Source organism: Arachis stenosperma, chromosome 9, assembly GCF_014773155.1.
Source record: "Arachis stenosperma cultivar V10309 chromosome 9, arast.V10309.gnm1.PFL2, whole genome shotgun sequence".
NCBI lineage: Eukaryota > Viridiplantae > Streptophyta > Magnoliopsida > Fabales > Fabaceae > Arachis > Arachis stenosperma.
In genome coordinates, this window is record NC_080385.1 from 155,788,333 (window position 1) to 155,812,352 (window position 24,020).

General features: G+C 39.3%; 2 protein-coding genes across 2 annotated transcripts; one reads left to right on the forward strand and one right to left on the reverse strand.

Annotated features, from left to right (window-relative positions):
* Nucleotides 1-5,442: 5,442 nt before the first annotated feature.
* Nucleotides 5,443-6,492, forward strand: LOC130950212 (uncharacterized). Its single transcript, XM_057878738.1, has one exon. It carries the CDS (start codon nt 5,443-5,445, stop codon nt 6,490-6,492), a length of 1,050 nt encoding a protein of 349 aa, XP_057734721.1.
* A 12,191-nt stretch (nt 6,493-18,683) lies between these two features.
* Nucleotides 18,684-19,085, reverse strand: LOC130950214 (uncharacterized mitochondrial protein AtMg01250-like). The gene has a single exon (XM_057878739.1). The coding sequence runs from the start codon at nt 19,083-19,085 to the stop codon at nt 18,684-18,686; it is 402 nt and encodes a 133-aa protein (XP_057734722.1).
* Between the last annotated feature and the right edge of the window lie 4,935 nt (nt 19,086-24,020).

Sequence of the window (24,020 nt, forward strand, 5' to 3'; positions counted from 1 at the left end):
TCAATCCAACGGGTTAATGGAAGCTGCAAATAAGGTCCTCCTACAAGATCTAACGAAAAAACTCGATGACGTTAAAGGCTTATGGGCTGAACTTATTCCAGAAATCTTATAGGAGTATAACACCACGATACACTCAACAACCAAAGAAACACCATTCCGTTTGGTGTACGGATCCGATGCAATGATTGCAATAGAAATTTCACAAGGATCCTTAAGAACACAAGCCGAAGATCATGACCAGGTTTGGCAGGCCGAGCTTGATCTGGTTGAGGAGGTGCGAGTCACCCAGGCTTTGCAGCAATAAGTAGGTCAACACCATGACAAAAAGGTGCAGCCGAGATCCTTTCATGTAGGCGACTTGGTATTGAGAAAAACTGAAGAGGCACGAAGACCCCCTTCGCATGGCAAACTCGCCGCAGCATGGGACGGTCCTTACAGAATCCATCAGGTGCTCAGCAGAGGAGCTTATCAGCTAGAACGATTGGACGGCACAAAACTACCTAGCACTTGGAATGTTAATTCCTTGAAGCAATACTATAGCTAATAGTGGCAGAATGCTAGTACTCTTTTTCCTACCTCGAGATTTTTTTTCCAAAAATGGGTTTTGCTCGAGGAGGTTTTAACGAGACTAGCTTACCTGATTCAATTTGTAAAGGTACCGCATTGAATAAAAATTATTTATCTTCTTGTTATTATCAATGTTTACTTAACAAATTGCTTATTTGACTTAAAAGCTTAAAACCAATTAAACCTATTATTGTTCTACCACTGTTACAACAGTAAAAGGTTATTCCTCATAATAAAAAGTCGCATTGCTACTATATGCACACAAATTAAGCTGACAACTGTCTACTCAACACACTACAGTAATCAGACCCTCTCTTGGGAAATATACAAACAAAATAGGAGCAAACACATCCTAATTTATCAGAAATATATCAGTAGCAGTTTCACAAATCAAACAAGTTTAATATACCAATTCTTACAAGGGTTCCATATGCTGTATTCAAAATAACAGTTTCTACAGGGTTTTCATATCCCGTACTTATTGCAAAACGCCAAAAGTTGAACACAAAGCCAACATTCTATAATATAACAATCTTCAATAAGCTAAATTATCACCTCTCCTCTACGACTTCTTCATCGACAACCAAATGACCATCCCAAATTATCTTGCTCGGGTCCAGAGCAGTAAAATCGTCGTCAGGGGAAAGGAACTTTGCCTGGGTAATGGCACGTTCAAAGCCCTCAGCAAATGCGTCAAGGATCTCAGCTTCTCGGCTAGTTTCCATATTTTTTAACTTCAATGTCACCTCAATCATCTGCTCACTCATGCTAGAAAACTCATTTTCCTTCTTCCTCAACGATTCTATGACCTTTTCGTGCTTTTCTTTCTCCAACCTCAACTCCTCTTTCACATCGGAAAGTTCTTTCTTTAGCTCAGATATGGTAGTCTCTTTTGATTCCAGCTGCTCTTTCAGACCAGCACTCTCCACAGTAGTCTGTAGTGTTTTTCTATGCCTTTTTTCTTGGCTCCGGCCTATGCTAGCCAGCCGAAATCCCAAAACCTATACAACAAACACAGATGACTGTTAGTCCTTAAAATTTTTCTTTTGGGAAGATAATTAAGCGGGCTATAAGAAACATAAAACAACTGACCTACATGAATTGATCTATACCAACGTCCCCGACTTCGTCAATATGAGACACATACTAGGCAGATTGAATAACCTCATCTGCCATAACATTAAATGGAAACTTTCTGTCCCACACTGATGAACCATCACCCTCTTCCTCAAATGAGTGGAGTTTTTCTTGTTTAATAATGAAGTTTACCAGTTCACCAAGCTAAATCCCTTTTTCTTCTTCATCAACATTGATCACATCAGACTTCCTCTTCTTGAAAACAATCCCCTTTTTCTTCGGTGGTGGTTGATTGACTTCAGCCCCACCCTCCATCTTCTCTGGGTTTGAAGAAGACCTTTCAAAATTTTTAGGCCTAAATTGAGCCCTCAGAGTTGATGCTGAAACTCCAGGATATTTACCAGCTGAAAAGAATCAAACTGAATGAGTATATTTAACATACTATCCAACTAAAATGACATAGCTCATAACACCTCACCAAAATAATTTATAACAGACACCCTATCTTCCTCCCACGGAAGCAATTCTGAAACAGATATTAAACCACCTCTGTCGACCATTTCCAACAAAAAACCTATTATGCACTCGTTTCGAGGAGTTATAAGCTCGGGACAAAGTATGTGATGAGGTTGACAACACCAATAAATTGAAAATTTCTCGCCAAGGTGTTCATCTAAGTATAATGGAAATTCCTCATCTACCGATTTCACCTTAAGAAACATTTCCTTAAAATATTTGAAAGAAGATTTGTACAATTTAAAAATAGAAAATTCAGGTATACTATTCAAATTAACCTAAAGGCCTTTCCAGACGCCTTTAGCCTGAAAAAGAAAAAAAAACAGTTCTAGTTCAAGTTCAATCTCTAGAAATTGCATCAAGACTTGGAAACATTTTAAAAACGCCCATCCATTAGGATGGACCTGAGAAGGTGCGCAGTTCATCTGCTTTAATACATCACATTCAAAATTTGTAAAAGGCAGCTTGACAAACAATTCCTCAAGAACGCAGTTATACATGTAAAAATTCTCAAAATCTTTCTTCCTATGGAAAACACGATCTATGCGATTGCATGGCATCAGTTCAATATGGAATCCAGGTCTCACTACTCTTGACAGCTTAACCTCTCCAACACTCTCTTTTTCAATGAACAGAGAGGCCCTTATCTTCACGTCCCCATCAACTCAATCATAGGATTCATCGGCTTCAACCTTAGGAAAAGCCTTTACCTTTTTCTCAGCCATTCTTTTTCTTTCAGAAACCAGGAATTAACTAAGGTAAAAAGTGCAGGAATGTTGTTACTAACCTCTTTTACTCATTCTTTGCAACTCTTTGGAAGCAACACAAGTTAAAGCAGCAGTCTCTTCCCTCAGTGAGTGTAACTTGAAATAAATTTTTGTCCATGCATTTAATAAAACCCTTCAATTCCAGGATAAATCATGACCCTTCATTAAAACCCCACTCCCAACGGTTACAAAACCACTTAGGAACTTGCACCCTACTTTGAAAACTACTATCATCATTAATTTCCGTCATCATAACCCTCCCCATTCTAAATAAAAAGTAATAATATATATTTATATACACATAATTCTATCTAATAAGTCAAGTTGATCTGGGGACTCCCCAATGCCGAGCTATAACTCGGTTATGAAAATTCGAAAGCTCAACCTGCCTCATTAAGTCCAGGCTAAGTTTGAGGACTGTGATATGGCCGTTATATTTCAGTTACGAGTTATAACTCGGCAGGCCTCCTTGTAACCGACGTATTGACTCTGCCGATTTATGGCGATAAATGACCTTTATTCGGTAACATCGAAAATCATTAATCCAGGAGAAAACGATTGTCTTCATCTCCTGGTTATAAAAGGAAACAATCAGAGTTTTGAAGGTATGTTATCGATCTTTTCCAAGATAAGAGTTTTTTTGTGAATATTTCAATTTGCTGACTTGAGCGTTGGAGTACGTTTTGCAGGTACTCTCCCCCGTTCCATCTGTGGCCGACATATATCATGATCCAACCAGGAAGTTGATAGACACCTACTGGAGGATGATCTATACCTCGACGGATCAGGCAAGAACAGGTTCATAAGTTATAACTCTCTGAGTTGCTAGAGGAGGAGATGAAATTTGCTCATGAACTATAATCGAGGTCTACCAAAAAAACAAATAGAAATAAAAATGTAGAGCAACATTACAGTTAGGCCTTTATTTTTGTAGATTTGGATTAGATAAGTCCCAATTCATAACACTATGAATGATAATGACAATTTCATCTACCAGAAATGTGGCTAAGTTTAACGACAAAGTAATATAGCATTAGTAATAAAATTTTGTTGAATCAATCATATAACATTTTTGTGCATAATTCATCAATAGGGATAAAAAGTAGTTATGTATTACGTTACTTTGCTAAAAATCAATGAAAAAGTGTCGTTATCATTGTAAGTTGTTTAAATTTTTTATTGTCGGCAACATAAGAAGAAAAAAGAGGAATTCAGCATAATAATAAATATTATGATTAGAGCAAAGCAATGTAAAATAAAAAATAAAGCGGATACTCATTCATGAGTAATACGTTAATTTAAAATGAACATAAAAAAGATTCACTATCACTAAAAGGATAGAATAAATGATAAGTTTGTAAAAATTTATTCAAAAATATTGTAAAAGATTATTAAATTTGGTTAAAAAACTCGAATATAATTCCAACTTTATGAACTTCAGTGGAGCAGAAATTATTCGGCCCCACTGAAATTAATTTATTCGACCCTTTCTTGTTTCCTTCGTTAGCCCTATCAGAAGATCGGTCATTTTCTTTACCTCCGCTTAGAGAGTGATGTTCATTACCACCAGTTCATCATGATGGGAGAACAACATTATCAGTCATGGACCTGCAAAATAATAACAAAAGGTTGTCGTGGGTTATTTAATTTCTGCCTCACGGTGGGCGCCAAATGTTCTTGTGTGGATAGCCGACTCCAAGGTATATAGCTCGTTTTCCTGATGCTCGGACTCACTTTTTCTTGGACAAGAGAGAAGATACGTTGGTTTTTTAAAAAACGAGGTGGGCACCTGCAAAGGCACTCCAACGCTCAAGTTAGTTAGAGTAAAAAATAAATATCAAATTACTCAAAATGAATAGTGTACTCCTTCCATGTCAAGAGTGGATGTATTTATAGAGTTATTGTGCTACAAGTAATTACTTAATGGGTTTAATATTGTGGAACGGTTGAGAATAAATCTAATTATGTGATAACTTCTCTTTAGTGATGTTTGACTTCTTAAGATAAGTACGTTAGGAGAACAAAGTAATCAAAACTGAAGCAACTACTTGACCGAAAACACACACAAGTCAAACACTATCCCCTAACCATTACCAACAATAACGGAACTCACTATCCAAGCCACTAATATCGGAACAACCAAGCAACGGATAGCACTTCATTCATCTATAAAATCAGACCTAAATAAGCTAGAAAGGACAGGTCACATCATTCTCTCTAGTTTATTTCTCTCAGTCTCTGATAATTCTTATTCTAACTTGAGCGTCGGAGTGCTTCTTGCAGGTGCTCCCGCCGCTGTGTTTCAAGGTGTCGAGGTTCTCTTGTAACGCTGCTCCTTGGACGGCTTATAGTTCTTCCGTAAGCCCAGTAGCTGACTAAGCATTGTATACCTCGGCTCACCTAGGACGGAATATTTGGCGCCCACCGTGGAGTTAAAAAGTTACATTAACCCCACCCATTTTCCCATATAGTACTTTGCGTTTTCCTTTTACGAAGGATTTGTCAACCTTCACACATGGCCGATAATGGAGTTCATCAACCCACTCAGGCCGAACTCATGGCCCAGATGGCCGAGCTACAAGCAGAAGTCAGGAGACTCGCCGAATTATCAACCCAGAACAACGCCAGTAAACAAGAAGACAATTCCAAAGGCCCAACCCAAGGCAGCGTAGACTTTTTGGGCGTCAACCCACCAAAGGAGAGGTTGATCTTAGACAACCCGTTCTCTGAAGAAATCACAAATTACCAGATGCAAAAACACTTCACGCTGCCTTCCTCACTCGAGCCGTATAAGGGGATTGGTGACCCCCGGGCTCATATTAAGAAATTTCAGTCTATGATATTTTTTAACGGACCTAATAACGAACCTGTGCTTTGCAGAGCTTTCCCTACTTACCTTGACGGAGCTGCTTTACTTTGGTTTTCAAAATTACCTGCAGGGTCAATCTCTTCTTTTGAAGAGCTAGCAAGATCCTTCATCGACTACTTCACGGCAGCACGGATTTACGTACATGGATCGGATTACCTCAGCACAATCCACCAAGGTCCCCAAGAAAGTTTGAAAGATTATATGACCAGATTTACAGAAACAACCATGGAAATACAAGACCTGAACACAGCCGTCCACCTACATGGTCTCAAGGCCGGCCTACGACCCGGAAAGTTCAGAGAAACGATCGTAGTCACAAAGCCAAAGATGTTGGAGGAGTTCCGGGAAAGAGTAGCCAGACAAATAGAGATTGAAGAACTCCGTGAAGCCAACAGGACAGAAAGAAAACCTAGAAGAGAGGAAGACAAGATACCAAGGTCGGCGAACAACAAAGATCTCGGCAAACCATTTAAACTCACCCCAAAATTCGACAACTACACCAGATTCAACACAAGGAGGGAAAAGATAATCAAAGAAATACTCAATGCTAAGATCATAAAACCACCAATAAGAGCTAGGAGCTATCAAGACCAGAGATTTGTTGACAAGAGCAAGCACTGTGCCTTCCACCAAAAGCACCGACACACAACCGATGAATGCGTGATAGCCAGAGATCTACTAGAAAGATTAGCCTGACAAGGCCTCATTGATAAGTACATCGAGGGAAGGAAACACAAAGAGGGCGGTAGAGACAAAGAAGAACCCCAACAAACCTCGGGAAGCAAGTAAGTCAATAAATGGTCAAACAGCACACCATCTAAAGGGGTCATAAACTGCATATCAGGAGGATTCGCCGAGGGCGGCAAAACAACTTCGGCAAGAAAGCATAGCTATCGCGCAATGCTGGCAATAGAAGGAACAACACCACATAGCAACAAGGATGCATCCGACCAAGAAATCACTTTCAACCAGGAAGATATATGCTCGGCCGCACCACACTCAGACGATCCAGTGGTAATCTCCATCCAAACAGGCGAGTTATTGGTAAGAAAGGTCCTGCTGGACCCAGGTAGTAGTGCTGGTTTTCTATTTTATACTACTTTTCTAAAAATGAAAATATCTGAAAAACTTATACAACCCTTATCCGGAGAATTAGTCGGATTCTCTGGCGAAAGAGTACCAATTAAGGGTTACATATGGTTGAGGACGATGATGGGAGACCACCCATTGTCACGGATCATTGACATACAATATCTTATAGTTGACTGCCATAGTCCTTATAATATTATCCTCGAAAGACCTGCCCTGAACATGTTCAGGGCAATAGTTTCAACCTTTCATCTATGTGTCAAATTTCAGGCACAGGACGGAAAAATAGCGACACTCCATTCAGACCGCCAACAAGCTCGGCAATGCTACAACGCAAGCCTAAAAAATTCGGCTCCGAGAATAGAATTCCAACAAGAGGTAAAAGCCATTCACAACACATGTGAGGTACTGTCCCTAGCGGAGCTTGACCCTCATGGGGACACCCAAGAAAGGCCCAAACCAGCAGACGAACTCCAGGAAGTCCCACTGACGGCAAAACCAAAACAAGTAACATACATCGGACAAGCACTACAAGGAAAAGAAAGATCGAAACTCGTAAAAGTATTACAAGACAACGTCGACCTATTTGCCTGGACTCCAACAGACATGCCGGGAATAGACCCAAACATTATCTGCCATAAGCTCACCATCGACAAAACGATCCGACCTATAGCTCAAAAGAAGAAGAATCTCGGAGCAGAAAAATCAAAGGCGGCACTAGAAGAAACCGAAAAACTTCTTGAAGCTAACTTCATCAAAGAGATCAAATTCACCACATGGCTCTCGAACGTGGTAATGGTAAGGAAAAACTCAGGTAAATGGCGCATGTGCATTGACTTCACAAATTTAAATAAGGCATGCCCTAAAGATGCTCATCCTTTACCTTGTATCGATAAACTCGTAGACAGTGCATCAGGTTTCAAAAGCTTAAGCTTCATGAACGCATACTCTGGTTACAACCAGATACTCATGCATCCAGAAGACAAAAGCAAAACAGCATTTATAACTGAACATGGAAATTTTTGTTATAGAGTAATGCCATTGGGTCTAAAGAATGCAGGCGCAACCTACCAACGACTGATGGACAAAGTGTTCCATCACCAAATAGGCCGAAACATGGAAATCTATGTGGACGACATGGTCGCCAAGACCACTCAGGAAAAGTCACACTGCGACGACCTCAAAGAGATATTTGAACAGATCCGAGCGTACAAGATGAGACTCAACCCAGAAAAATGTGCCTTTGGGGTGCAAGGAGGCAAATTCCTCGGATTCATGCTAACTTCACGAGGAATTGAAGCGAACTCTGAAAAATGCGCAGCAATACTCAACATGGCGAGCCCTAAAACAATAAAAGAAGTACAACAATTGGCAGGAAAGGTAGCATCACTATCTCGGTTCCTACCATCAGCATCAAGCCGATCATACCATTTCTTCCAAACAATAGCAAAGAATAAGAAGTTTCAATGGACAAAAGAATGTGAGAAGGCGTTCGTCGAGCTTAAGACCATTTTGTCATCACCACCAATGCTGTAAAGACCAATAGTCGGTAAACCTTTATACTTATATTTATCTGTTTCTAATCGTTCTATAAGCTCGGCTTTAGTCATTGAGACAGGAAAAACACAACAACCAGTATACTTCGTCAGTAGAGTCATGCATTCAACAGAACAAAGGTATCCGAAGATAGAACAACTAGCCTTAACTCTTGTAATAACAGCAAGAAGACTCAGACACTACTTCCAGAGCCACACAATAATAGTTCAGACAAATCAACCATTAAGACAAATACTAACAAAACCAGAATTGGCAGGACGACTGACCAAATGGTCCATCGAGCTCTCAGAATTCGATATCCAATTTCAACCAAGGTCGGCATTAAAAGCACAAATCCTCGCCGATTTTATATCGGAACTAACCTCGAACGAACACAACAAATTCTGAGAACTACACGTCGACGGAGCATCCAGCCGAGGAGGAAGCGGAGCTGGGATAATCCTGAAAGAAGGGGACAACGTGGTGGCTGAGCAATCCCTTCAGTTCCATTTCCCAGCAAGCAACTATCAGGCCGAGTATGAGGCCCTTATAGCCGGACTCAAGCTCGCCCTCAACCTCCAGGTACAAAGCCTGACAGCACACTGTGATTGCCTCTTGGTGGTTCAACAAATTCGAGGAGAATATCAGGTAAAGGATCTCTTGCTAGAGCAATATTAGCTCATAGCAAAGGATCTCATTTCAAAATTCAGTTCATTCATTATTCTACATGTGCATAGAGAAAAGAATGTTAGAGCCGACATATTATCCAAACTTGCCGCCACTAGGGCGGTCACACAAACATTGGCATTATCACAGCTCACACTTAAAAAGCCCAGCATTGAATTACTATCTATAACAAGCATTAACCACCTCCATGACTGGAGAACACCTTTTCTTGAGTACATCAATACAGGTACCATACCCAGAGACGAGCTCAACCCGCAACACTTTAGACGAAAAGCAAGTCCCTATACAAACATAGCGGGAGAACTATACAGACGCGGTATCTCGCAACCATTGCTAAAATGCCTAAACACTGATGAGGCAACAGAAGTTATGGACGAAGTTCATGAGGGCGTATGTGGGAATCACATCGGAGGACGAGCTCTTGCTGCAAAGATCGTTCGGACAGGACACTATTGGCCGACCATGAAAAGAGATTGTATAACAAAAGTCAAAACATGTGATAAATGTCAAAAGCACGAAACCATTTCTACAAAGCCGGCCGAGGTATTACACAGCATGGAGGTAAGCTGGCCTTTCAACAGTTGGGGGCTTCATATCCTCGGCCCATTTCCAATAGCGTCAGGTCAGGTAAAATTGATTTTAATATCAATAGACTACTTCTCAAAATGGATAGAAGCACAGCCTTTAGCAAAAATAACAGCCGAAAAGGTAAGATCTTTCATATGGAAAAACATAATATGCTGATTTGGAATACCAAAGAAAATAATATTAGACAATGGTAGACAATTTACAGATAATAAGTTCGGCTCATTTCTAAAAAATTTTAATATACAATATTATTTTAGCTCGGTCAAACACCCACAAACCAATGGGCAGGCCGAGGCTGCTAACCGAGTTATATTGCAGGCAATAAAACAAAAGCATGACAATGCGAAGGGTGAATGGGCTGAGCTAATCCCAGAAATATTGTGGAGCTACAACACAACAATACAAACCACTACGAGCAAAACACCTTTCAAACTAGTGTATGGGTCAGAATTGCTAATTCCAGTAGAGGTCGAGATTCCCACAATCAGAACCGAGCTATACGATGAACAACACAACACATACATAAGGAATGCCGAGCTTGACCTCGTCAAAGAAGACAGAGATATCACGGCAATTAAACAGAGAGCCATGAAGCAATTGGCGGCAAGAACACACAACAGAAAAGTCGTTCCCAGAGCATTCACTGAGGGCGATCTAGTCCTCAGAGGAACCGAAGATGCAAGACGACCTCCTTCGCACGGCAAGCTCGCCGCGAACTGGGAAGGACCTTTTCGAATAGCAAAAGTACTCGGAATGGGGGCTTATCAACTCCAAACATTACAAGGCCACCCACTGTCAGGGAACTGGAATGTCACGTCACTAAAAATGTATAGATCATGAGTTGTATAATCAGCGGATGAAGGTACCCTTTTTTCCCCCTTAGAGCTTTTTTCCCAAAACAAAGAGGGTTTTGCCTAAGGAAGGGTTTTAATCATGCCGGATGCCCAATATATTCAAATTACCTATATATTCAATCACAACAAAGTGATATCGTCAACTTGGCCTAACCTTGGCCAAAACAAACACTATCCGAGTTCAAAATATCAACAAAACAACGTGACCAAACCTCGGTCAACAAAACTAAACAAAGTCAAACAAAAAGTAAAGAGTTATCAATACATATCCAAAATAAATAAAAACAAGCTAAGAGGGGGGAGCGTTCTCATCATGCTCCTCCACAGTGCCATCTACAACCAATTTTCCACTAACCACTATCTTAGTCATGTCAAGCTGGTCACTATTAAACTCCGGAGCCAATACAGCAATCTGACTCACGGCACGTTCAAAACCATAAGAAAACATCTCCATGTCATTCTCCTCCAACTCGTGAACACGAGAAGTAAGCCGACCCTTAGCAATATCATTCTCCTTAACCTCAGCCTGCAGCAGCCGAATCTGATTTCTCAAACGAGCTACCTCCTCTTTAAATTCCTTCGCCTTAGCCACAACATCATCTTTTTCCTTCGTAGCTTTTTCCAATTCGGCAATCCTCGCGTTATATGATTTCTCCAAATCAGCAACTTTGTTCACAGCCTCCTACTGCTCGGCGCCGATAAGCTCGGTGGTACGGCCAACACACATCAGGCGAGAGGCAACAATCTACACAAATTTGGAGCCGAATAAGAATCAAAAGACAAACGAAAAACATTTAAAGAGCTCGAACTATGAAGGAAATTACCTGAACATATTTGCCAAGCGCTTCAATGCCGACCCGACGAGTCATGAGCATGTCACCAGGATATTGAGACACTTTATCAGAGAGATCGGCAAAATCAAATTGATCGCTCCACAAGGAATGCGAGCCAGACCCTGGAATAAAACCATGGAGTTTCTTCTGCCGATCAAAAGCAAACCCACCACCTCCAACAACCTCCCTGTTTCCCTCTGAAATCACCTCCACAGATTTCTCGACATCATTCCTCTTCCTTTTGAAAGAAGACGCGGGCTGGGCAACAGATTGAGTGACATCACCAACCCCTTCATTCACGGCCACAGAAGCATCAGTAAGCTTTTCTTTTTTTTCTTCTTAAGAAAAGACTGAAGACGTGAAGGATCAAGGAGATGAACTCGCCCACCTGCACAGAAGCAAAAGGTCAAAATAAATAAAGCGAGCGAGAAGCAAACATAAAACAATCAAAAAATACCTAAATATGTTTTCAAACCGTCTATATCCCCAGAATCATGATAGCGAAGAAGGTCAGGGATAGATAAACATTCCCCTCCAGCAAAACTCTCAACCAAAAAGTCTATCAATCGCTCTTCCTCCTCACTCCGATCAACAGCCTCAAGAATTTGGCAAGGTTCCGAACACCAATATAGGGGAAACTGCTCTATCAACTCATCGTCAAGATAGAAGGGGTACTCAGACTCCACCGACCTCACTTTCACAAATAAAGACTTAAAATTTTTAAAAGAAGACTTATAAAGAAGGAAGAGAGAACGGCCAGGATAACTACTCAAACATACCCATAACCCTTTTCGAACCCTTTTCGCTTGAAACAAAAAAAAACACAGCAAGATAACAAGGAGCAAACAGAAAGCTCATTAAACATTGGAAAGCACACAGAAACACCCATGAGTTAGGGTGTAACTGTGAAGGCATGCAATTTAGCTGAGTTAGAACGTCACTCTCAAATGCAGAAAACGGAAACCTAACATGAAGCTCAGTAAGACAGGTCGTATAAAAGTAAAAGTACTGCCAATCCCCCCTCCTCTCGCAAACCCTATCTTCACTAGAACAAGGAAGGAATTCAACAACAGCACCCGAACCCTCCTTTACAACATTTAAACCCCGAAGCTCACCCATGAAGTCAATACTAACAAATGAGGAGGAGCGAGTCCTCACATCATCATGAACCCAGTAATATGGATTAACCTTATCCTCTTTCACAACTTCTTCTTTTTCTTTATCTCTCGCCATTTTAGAAGAAAGAACAGAGAAACGAAAACAAACTACAGGAAAAAAGACAAACCTTTAGAAGTCATGGCAAGAGTCAGCTAGTAGAAAGAATTTGAAACAGCAACGAAATTCCCAAAACAAGGAAAAATTATTGCAAGCCCACTAACTTAGTGGGTAACTTAACTCGCAACCGCTAAAAAGCATGGAAAACCCAAACGGCAAAGGAGCGCATTAAAAGCGGGCACGTTTTGCAAGAGAAGAAACAGCAAAAAGTCTCCCAAGGTCATTTAAAATTTCCCTGAAATTCATTTTAGAAAAGCCCAATGCCAAAAATGCGACGAAAACAAAGGGCACAACCTAATAAGCTCGCCTACCATTCACACACAATGTCAGCCGAGTTTGGGGGCTATGACGTGTACCCCGCTAAGCTCGGAATTAATATCAACTTCAATAATGGACCAGAAACACCGGAAACAAAATCAAAACTGAAGCAACCACTTGACCGAAAACACACACAAGTCAAACACTATCCCCTAGCTGTTACCAACAATAACGGAACTCACTATCCAAGCCACTAATATCGGAACAACCAAGCAACGGACAACACTTCATTCATCTATAAAATCATACCTAAATAAGCTAGAAAGGACATGTCACATCATTCTCTCTAGTTTATTTCTCTCGCTCTCTGATAATTCTTATTCTAACTTGAGCGTCAGAATGCGTTTTGCAGGTGCTCCTACCATTGTGTTTCAAGGTGTCGAGGTTCTCTTGTAACGCTGCTCTTTGGACGGCTTATAGTTCTTCCGCAAGCCCAACAGCTGACTAAGCATTGTATACCTCGGTTCACCTAGGACGGAACACTATCCGTTTTACAATTATTCATATAAGTATGATATTATTTTGAAATTCTTAGATATAAATTTTTTATCTATATTTATATACGTATTTTTTTTATAGATCATAATATCTCGCCGTCTCTATTTTACATTTTAAGTGTAAGATTTTGTATAGTAAAATGTTACGACTCCCACCACTAAAAGTGAAACACATTAAGTTTTATCTTTTGGGTGACACACTAGGACTAGGTTCTAATATAGCTAAAATGTTATTATTGGCCCAATACTAAAATTAAAAAACGACAAGAATCTTAGAAAGTACCGCATAGGTCGTGGTTGTGGTTTTTTTTTAAATTAGAAATAAAATTTGAAATAATAATTTTTATATATATAAGATTATCAGTTACAACTTTTTGTGGGGTGTTTGTTGTTTAATAGCGAAGAATTTCAGCAAATGAATAATCATAATTTATAAACTCCAAAACTCGATCAGTCCAATATCATCGACATTAGATACCGACAGTTATACCAACTAATCAACACTTATTGATGGAGAGTTTGGAAATTGAATTGAATAGATTGGTTGAGAGATGTGTGGTTCGATTTTGTAAACGATTTGTTATTGAAATTTGTTTGATTTTAAAATAATTTGATACTAGAAATAATTTGAATGACTGAAAGGTGTTTAGTTTGGTGGTTGGAACTCTTGAAAGGTGGTAGAAGTTTGAATTTTAGAAGAGATACCGACAAAATTTCTATAAAAATTGAAGATTTGATTTGAAGTGTTATTTTAAAAAGAAAAGAGATTATTATGTGGCTTGTATATTTTGAGATTAATTGTTAACCCTCTATCGCAAAATATGACTGGACACTTTAACTTTTCGGATTCCCCCATGGCATATATATAAATTTGAGTTTGGGATTTTCTCATAGAATATTATATTATTGAGTTTGGAGTTTTACTCCAGGACATGTTGGGTTAGTTATATAACTGATAGATGAGACTCATCAGTCATAGGACACGCGTATATCGTATGCATTTGTTTATTTTGTTTTAGTGTGCATTGTTTTGGTTTGCTTAATTGCTTAACTCTGTTTATCTGTTACTTGTTCTACTTGTTGTAATTGTACCTCTATTTGTGTTTTCCTTACTTGAATTGTATGTGTATGTTTTCTAAGAGACCCCTTTTGGCGGAGGTGTGAGGGGGGCTTGTTCCACCAGTGATTCGGAGGATTGGAGGAGACAGAAAGTGGAGTGTTAGGTTAAAGTTGGATTCAGAACTTGAAATACCTTAGATAACTTACTTAGTTTCTGGTTTAGTTGGATCTTTAAGCTGGAATTTGAGTGTCGGAGTTCTATGAATGTCTCTGACTTTTTTGAAACCTTTTTTAATAACTATGCGGCCACCTTTACCATGCTGAGGACCTATGGTTCTCATTCCATACATATTTTTGTTGTTTTTCAAATGCAGGTCGAGAGGTATCTCGTTGATTGTCTGGAGAGCCTCGTTACAAGCAAAGAACTATCTTTTGGGCTGTTATATTTTGTTTTAGGCTATGTATATATGTATATAAAATCTCCGCATGTATATTTTGTCCCTTCTAGAAGTTGACTTGGAGAAACAGGTGTTCATTTTGTAGTTTGAGTTATATTTTGAGTTGTATAAATATATATAATTACATACTCTAACTGACCTTAGTTTCGCAGGTCGAGTTTGGAGATTGATATCTGTATTTGAAACTCTGATATGTATATATTATGTTTTCTTAGCCTTCTTTTAATCTTACCTATCTCTTTTACAATTATCCATGCGAGTATGATAGTATTTTGAAATTCCTAGATATGAATTCTTTCCATTATATTTATATATGTCATTTCTTTTATAGATCGTAATATCTCGTCATCTCTATTTTACGATTTAAGCGTAAGGCTCTGTGTAATAATGAGTTACAACCAACGTTCTGAAAACCAAACCAGACCGGTCAGTTCGGCCGGATTAACCGGGAACCGGTCATGTATTCAATCCGGTTCATGTCTAAAATCGTTCTGAAAAAAATCGATAAAAAAACTAGGCGAACCGTGGTTAACTGGTAAACCGGAAGAACCGGATGGTTTTTGGACGATTTTTTTAAATGTCCAGTTCTCCCACTCAGCACCAAACGGCGTCGTTTTGCTTTGGAAAAGAAAAAACAAAACGTGCACCCCCTAAATGCCCGAATCCCCTTTTTCTTCTCTCTCACTCTCAGTCTCACCAAAATGCTAAATCCCTAATTTCAAAGGTGACAGCTTTGAAGAGCAGCGGAAGAATGGGCGGAGCCTTTGTCGGAGACGGCAGCGACGGAGGAAGGAAGCGGTGGAGCTGTCTCTGAGGTTGATGTGCATGGCTTCTTCCATTGTTGCAGTGTCTCTCATGGTTATTGCAAAACAAGCTACAAAATCCCCCAATCTCTCTCACTCTCAGTCTCAGTCACCGCCACTCTTCTCCTCTTCACCGTCTCTGTGCTCGTCGTGAAGCCCGCCTCTGTCCTCGCCATCGTCGACCGCCTCTTTCTCGTCGTAAAAAACGCCTCTGTCTCCGAGCCATCTCTCTCTCTCTATGTGTGTCGAGCACCACTCTCTGTGCAACTCGTGCCGCCGTGGACGATTCGCCGTCGCTGTGAGTTCTTCAATCTTCGCTGTCCCTCAACATCTTCTTCGTGGTCTTCTTTATTTTCACTGATTTCTTTCTTTTTCACTTTAGTTTTTGATTTGTTTCCTCTGATGTGTGTATAACGAGTCATTGATTATTCATTATTTTTGTTTATTCTGATTTCTGAGTTGCTTTACTTGCTTGTTGCTGATTTTTTTATTATCAGTTGATAGTGCTATGATGTATTGCTTCACTGCATTGTTTATGGAAATTCGTAATCTTCTCAATATTTCTGTTAATGGAATACAGGGGTAACAGGGTATAGAGAATAAATGTTAAAAACTAGTGATCACTTATTGTGGAATTCTATATTCTGTAATGTATTCTTCTAATAATCCTCCTAATTTTGATATAATTTTGAATTTTGGATTTTGAATGCTGAATAGAATTTTGATATAATTTTATAATGCTGAACAGAATTGATATAGTTTTAGATTTTGAATTGCTGTAATTCTGAATTTTTCCTGTACTGTAATGGCTGAAGTTTTATTTTGCTGTAATTGCTGTATGTACATTTGTAATTTGGTTCTGTTTTGTCTCTTTGTTTTATGATCGTTGAAGGTATGCTATGTTGTAAGTTGTAACAGCAACTGAAACATGATGTTGGGTTTTAGACTTTTCTTCTTTGAGATCGTATCAATTTTTATTGCTGAAATTGGTTCATATGTATTTTTAATTAGTAATTTGGCATCAATTGAGTGAGTTTTGTCTAATTAAGTAATTATTGACATTATTATTGATTGTCGATGATTATTGATTGAATGTGGATATAGAATTTTATGCCATGAATGATTGAATTTAAATTTTAAAAGATTTATATTGTATCTTTAATAATTTTTATTTTATATTTAATAAAACCGGTTCGATTATGGTTGAACCATTGAACCATTAAACCAGTTACTTGACCGGTTCTATGACCGATTCGGTTCTCGATTGGTTACAACTTCCACCGCTAAAGATGAAACACACTAGGTTCTTATTTTTTGGGTGTCACACACTAGAACTAGGTTCTAATTTTTTTTTTGAACAACAGAGCTCAACACAGACAGTGGAGCGAAAGAAAACTAACAACCAAGGAATCTGTAAAAATAAGACAAGAAAACTGTCCCTAGTGTTATCTCCGGCATTGCCATCAACAACAAAAAGGATCTAAATTACACCATTCTCTATAACAGATTACAGATTTACGAAACACCTCCTTAGCATCTCCTTCTATGTTGTTAAAAATTCGCCTGTTTCTCTCTAGCCAAATATTTTAAATAACAGAGAAAAAACATATGAGCCACTTGTGGTCTCCTTTCCTGTGAGCAACACCTGTCCAGCTCTCAAAGTGTTCCTTTAGTGAGCCCGGAATAGACCACGAACTCCCAAAGTCAGATAGCCATCGACACCACACCTACCAAGTAAACTCACAGCCCAGAAACAAGTGATGTATAAATTCAACGTCTTTTTTACACAACACGCATATGTTATCACCATGTTGAACAATCCCCAGTCTATGCAATCTTTCTTTGGTATTAACTCTCCCTATCAGCGTAAACCAAATAAATAACTCCACCCGTGGTGGAACCAAACATTTCTAAATGGTTCTGGTGAAACTGTAGTTGGTAACTTCCTCCGGAAGGGTTTCTGACTGCATTACTGCACAAAATTGTTAGTTGAAAAATACCTTCCTTGTCAAACTTCCAAACCACTCTGTCTTGCTTATCATGTGTTAGCTTAAAAGACCTTAAAGTTTCATGTAACTACTCCACTAATCTCAACTCCCATTGGTACAACTCTCATCTCCACTGGAAGTTCCAGATCCACGCTAGCCCATCCCAAAACCCGCAATCCCTATGACAGATCCTTTTTGGTTTGAAATAGAGAAAAGTCTCGGAAAACTCGTATTTAGCGCACCACTTTGTAGCCAGACATCCTCCCAAAAATGAGTCCTCCTTCCGTCACCTACCTCCATAGATAACCCCGCTATCATCTTATCTCTCACATCACTATCCCTAACCTGCAGCTGACAGATATCCTTCCATGGGCCCCCTCTAGTAGGTAATGTCTGAGCCGATAACATCACATTTGGGTTCAAGTCATAGCAAGAGCACACTACCTTCTTCCATAATGGACACTCCTCTTTTGAGAACCGCCACCACCACTTGAACAGAAGTGCAATATTTCTAATGACTGCATCACCAACCCCCAACCCACCCACCTTTTTAGGGGCTTGAACCAACTCCCACTTGACTAGCGCCAAGCCATTCCTCCCTTCATCCTTACTCCACAGGAATCTCCTCTGTAGTGATATCAACTTGTCAGCCACTGCCTTCGGCATCTTATACATACTCAAGTAGTACACCGGTAAGTTGTTTAACATAGATTTAATAAGGACAAGCTTTTCGCCTTGTTGAGTACTTTTGCCTTCCACAAGCTGAGCTTCTCCTCAACCTTATCAATAATCGGTTTCCAAGTCCTAACTAGTCTTGGGTTTGCTCCTAGTGAAATGCCAAGATATCTTATTGGAAGACTGGCCTCCATACATCCCAAGTAGTTGCACATGTCGGCTGTCCACTACTGTTCGCAGTTGATTGGAATTAAACTTGATTTATCAAAGTTAATAGATAACCTTGACGTCATCTCAAAGCACCTTAGCAAACTGGCATAGTTTCTGATGGTCTCCTCCTCTGGTGGACAGAACAATATAGTGTCATCTGCGAATTGTAGATGTGATAACTCTATATTGTCCTTACCAATCAGCAGCGGCAAAATACGTTGGTTCCTGACTGCCTCCCCTATCATCCTATGCAGCACATCCACAACCAGAACAAACAGAAATGGAGATAGGGGGTCACCTTGTCTCAAACCCCTCTCCATCTTGAAAGGTTTCGATGGTAAGCCATTTATCAGGATCAACATAGACGCAGTGCCAATACACTCCTTCACCCATGACCTCCATTGCCAACTAAAGCCCATCTTCTGCAGCACAATATCCACGAAGCTCCATTTTACCCGGTCATAAGCCTTTTGGAAGTCTAATTTAATAATTGCCGTTTTTTCTTCCTCTTCTTTAGCCAGTGCACTATTTCACATGCAATAAGTGCCCCATCATGAATTTTTCACCCTTTCACAAATGCGCTTTGGGTCTCCCCTACTAAGCCTGGCATGACTGATCTCATCCTCCTAACCATCACTTTGAAGATTACTTTATATACACAACCTACCATGCTGATCGACCGAAGGTCCTTGATCTCCTTAGCTCCGGTAAACTTAGGTGCTAGGGCCACCCAGGTAATATTGGACTCAGCAGGTAACCGTGACGACCGAAAGAAATCCAATACAGCTGTCATGAATTTTACACCAATCTCATCTCAGCACTTCTTGATGAAATTCATGTTATATCCATCACTCCCTGGAGCCTTGGATGATTCACAATCCCAGACGGCTTCTTTAATCTCCTCCATTGTCGATAATCTCTCCAGAGCTATCGAGTCTTCAGCATTAATCCGATTCACCAAAGCGTCCCTAAATCCCACTACCGGTGATCTCTCCTGATGATATAAATCTTTATAAAAATCTCTGATAGCAATTTTGATCCGAGCTTGGTTTCTTACCAACCTACCATGAATTACCAGAGCATTGATGCGGAATTTTTAACCCACATTTACTAACCAGCAAGTGCACCGGGTCGTACCAAGTAATACCTTACGTGAGTAAGGGTCGATCCCACAAGGATTGATGGATTAAGCAATAATAGTATTTGATAGGATTAGTTAGGCAAGCAGAAAAGGGTTTTGAGATATTCAAAAGATTTAAATTCGAACTCAGAGTATAAAAAGGATAGACAAATAAATAAATTGGGAATAAAATATAGAGAAAATAGTTAAGGCTTCAGAGTTATCTATTTTTCCGGATTAACTTTTCTTACTAACTATTTTAATTATGTAGGATTTAATTTATGGCAAACTATATGTGACTAGACCCTAATTCCTTAGAACTTCCTAGTCTCCTCTAAAATTCATTAACTGCCAATTCCTTGGTCAATTAATTCCAATTAGAGGGTAAAAATCAATTTTCAGTTTTCATGCCACAAAAACTCTAATTACCCAAAAATAAGGGGATTATATGTCACGTATCCCCTTAAATCCAAATAATTAAAATTTAGGAGAATATGTTTTCAAGCTATTATTCAAGTATAGAGTTTTTCCAAGTTATACAAGAACTCAAATAGAAAGAGGGTCATACTTCCGTTCCACCCAAATTCATAATATAAAGAACGAAAACAATTCTTAAATATAAATCCAAAACATAAATTAAAATAGAAAAAGTAATAAAATCAATCCATACAAATAGACAGAGCTTCTAACCTTAACAATGGAGGATTAGTGGCTCATGGTTCAGAGTAGAAAATAAATAAGGGTTCAGGTAACAAAATGTATTCCCAATGATGGGATCCAATCCCCCAATGGAGTCTCTCTAATAGAAGAGAAGTCTCCCCTTTTTATAACTAATCCTAATTAATTTAAAATCTAATTATCTAAAAATAAAAATAATATCTTTTCCTAAAAGATAAGATTTGAATTTAAATTTGAATTAATTAACAGATCTTCAGTTGATGGGTGGAGACCACTTGCTTTGTCCAGTCTGCAGCTTCTAATCTGTATTTTCTGGGTTGGAAAGTGGGTCAAAACAGCCCAGAATTTGCCTCCAGCATTTTTCTGTATTTTCTGCACGTGGCGCATGTCACGCGGACGCGTCAGACACGCGATCGCGTCGATGATCTCTTCTGCGAGTCACGCGGACGCATCATTTGTGCAAATTCCAGTCCACGCGTTCGCGTCAGGCACGCGATCGCGTCATTGCGCTTTCCTCCATTCCGCGCGGTCGCGTGAGCCATGCGTCCGCGTCGGTCTTTGCTGGTCATCTCTTTGGTTTCTTCTTTTTCTCTGTAGAAACTTCATCAAATCCCTCCGAATGCTACCTAAAATAAATAAAATTGCACAAAACTCAAAATAGCATCCATAGTGGCTAAAATATAATTAATTCTTAATTAAACTCAACAAATTAAGTGCAAATTCACTAGGAAAAGATAGATAAGATGCTCACGCATCACAACACCAAACTTAAACTGTTGCTTGTCTTCAAGCAACCAAAACTAATATAAGCTTAGGATGTGAATTTGCATGAGAATGAGAGTTCAATTAAGCTCATGTCTCTTTTTATAGTGGGGTTTATAATTGTAATCCTGAATAGTTTTGGCATCTCACTCTCCTTTGAATCAAGAATGTTATTGTCCTTAAGAATTAGAATCCAAATGATATTATGAATTCTCTAATCTTTATATTTCAGTTTAATCCTTGAATACAGCAAAATTTACTTTAATTTATTTTTCTTTGGTGTTTTGCACCTTGAGCCTAGCCGTGCCAAAAACTTGATGCAGAATTTATAACCCACACTTACTAACCGGCAAGTGCACTGGGTCGTACCAAGTAATACCTTACGTGAGTAAGGGTCGATCCCACGAGAATTGATGGATTAAGCAACAATAGTATTTGATAGGATTAGTTAGGCAAGCAGAAAAGGGTTTTGAGATATTCAAAAGATTTAAATTCGAACTCAGAGTATAAAAATGATAGACAAATAAATAAATTGGGAATAAAATATAGAGAAAATAGTTAAGGCTTCAGAGTTATCTATTTTTCCGGATTAACTTTTCTTACTAACTATTTTAATTATGTAGGATTTAATTTATGGCAAACTATATGTGACTAGACCCTAATTCCTTAGACCTTCCTAGTCTCCTCTAAAATTCATTAATTGCCAATTCCTTGGTCAATTAATTCCAATTAGAGGGTAAAATTCAATTTTCAGTTTTCATGCCACAAAAACTCTAATTACCCAAAAATAAGGGGATTATATGCCACGTATCCCCTTAAATCCAAATAATTAAAATTTAGGAGAATATGTTTTCAAGCTATTGTTCAAGTATAGAGCTTTTCCAAGTTATACAAGAACTCAAATAGAAAGAGGGTCATACTTCCGTTCCACCAAAATTCATAATATAAAGAACGAAAACAATTCTTAAATATAAATCCAAAACATAAATTAAAATAGAAAAAGTAATAAAATCAATCCATACAAATAGACAGAGCTCCTAACCTTAACAATGGAGGATTAGTGGCTCATGGTTCAGAGTAGAAAATAAATAAGGGTTCAGGTAACAAAATGTATTCCCAATGATGGGATCCAATCCCCCAATGGAGTCTCTCTAATAGAAGAGAAGTCTCCCCTTTTTATAACTAATCCTAATTAATTTAAAATCTAATTATCTAAAAATAAAAATAATATCTTTTCCTAAAAGATAAGATTTGAATTTAAATTTGAATTAATTAACAGATCTTCAGTTGATGGGTGGGGACCACTTGCTTTGTCCAGTCTGCAGCTTCTAATCTGTATTTTCTGGGCTGGAAAATGGGTCAAAACAGCCCATAATTTGCCTCCAGCATTTTTCTGTATTTTCTGCACGTGGCGCATGTCACGCGGACGTGTCAGGCACGCGATCGCGTCGATGATCTTTTCTGCGAGTCACGCGGACGCGTCAGTCACGCGGACGCGTCATTTGTGCAAATTCCAGTCCACGTGTTCGCGTCAGGCACGTGATCGCGTCATTGCGCTTTCCTCCATTCCGCGCGGTCGCGTGAGCCATGCGTCCGCGCCGGTCTTTGCTGGTCATCTCTTTGGTTTCTTCTTTTTCTCTGCAGAAACTTCATCAAATCCCTCCGAATGCTACCTAAAATAAATAAAATTGCACAAAACTCAAAATAGCATCCATAGTGGCTAAAATATAATTAATTCTTAATTAAACTCAACAAATTAAGTGCAAATTCACTAGGAAAAGATAGATAAGATGCTCACGCATCAAGCATCAAGTATGTTGTTTCTCCTTCTTGCCGACGCCAAATTATGGAAGTACCTAGTGTTCTTATCCATATCCTTCGCATGCCTAGAACGTGACATCTGCTTCTAGTGAATTTCTTTCCTGACATACCACTGCTTGCAACAGCTCACTAGTGCTTTTCTTCTAGCCTCTACTGTATCATCATAGACTCCATTTCCTGCCAGCTCATCAACCTTTAATTTCCTCCTCAAAACGCTGAATTTTCTTATCCATGTCGCCAAAATTGTCCTTATGCCATCTTCCTAGAGGAACCCTTAAATCCTTCAGCTTATCTGTGAACCGTGCCGCACCAAGATTCCTCCATTCTTCCTTGACCATCCTTAGAAAACCGTCATGTGTAAACCAGGAATCCAAGCTACGAAAGGGTCGTGGGCCCCCTCTAGATATGGTATCTTCCACTATAATCGGGCAGTGATCTGACAGGCCTCTCGGTCCCCCTTTTAACCGAATATCCGAGAATTCTTCCGTCCATTCTACACTCACTAGGACTATATCAATGCGACTACAGGAGCGACCTCTAAACCAAGTAAATTTAAGATCCTGCAATGGTATATCCACTAGCTGCATATCTTGTACCCAACACTTGAAGTCTTCAGCAGACCCTGTTAACCTATCCTGTCCTTTCCTCTCTTCAACCTGTACAACCTCATTGAAGTCACCCATGTAACATATCGAGACTTGACATACACCAGCTATAAAACTTAGTTCCTCCCACATAGCAAGTTTATCGAGTCTATTATGAGCACCATATACCAAACAGAAAGCACAAGAAAAATCATTTTTCAAAAGGACTCCTTCAACACATAACCATCTCTCCCCTTTGTAGCAATTATTCATTCTAAACATCATAATATCCCACATTAACACCAGCCCCCCGGATGCGCCTTCCGATCTGACATACTCCCACCCCATAGCATCGCTCTCCCAAATACGTACTACATCAAACTTAGTCA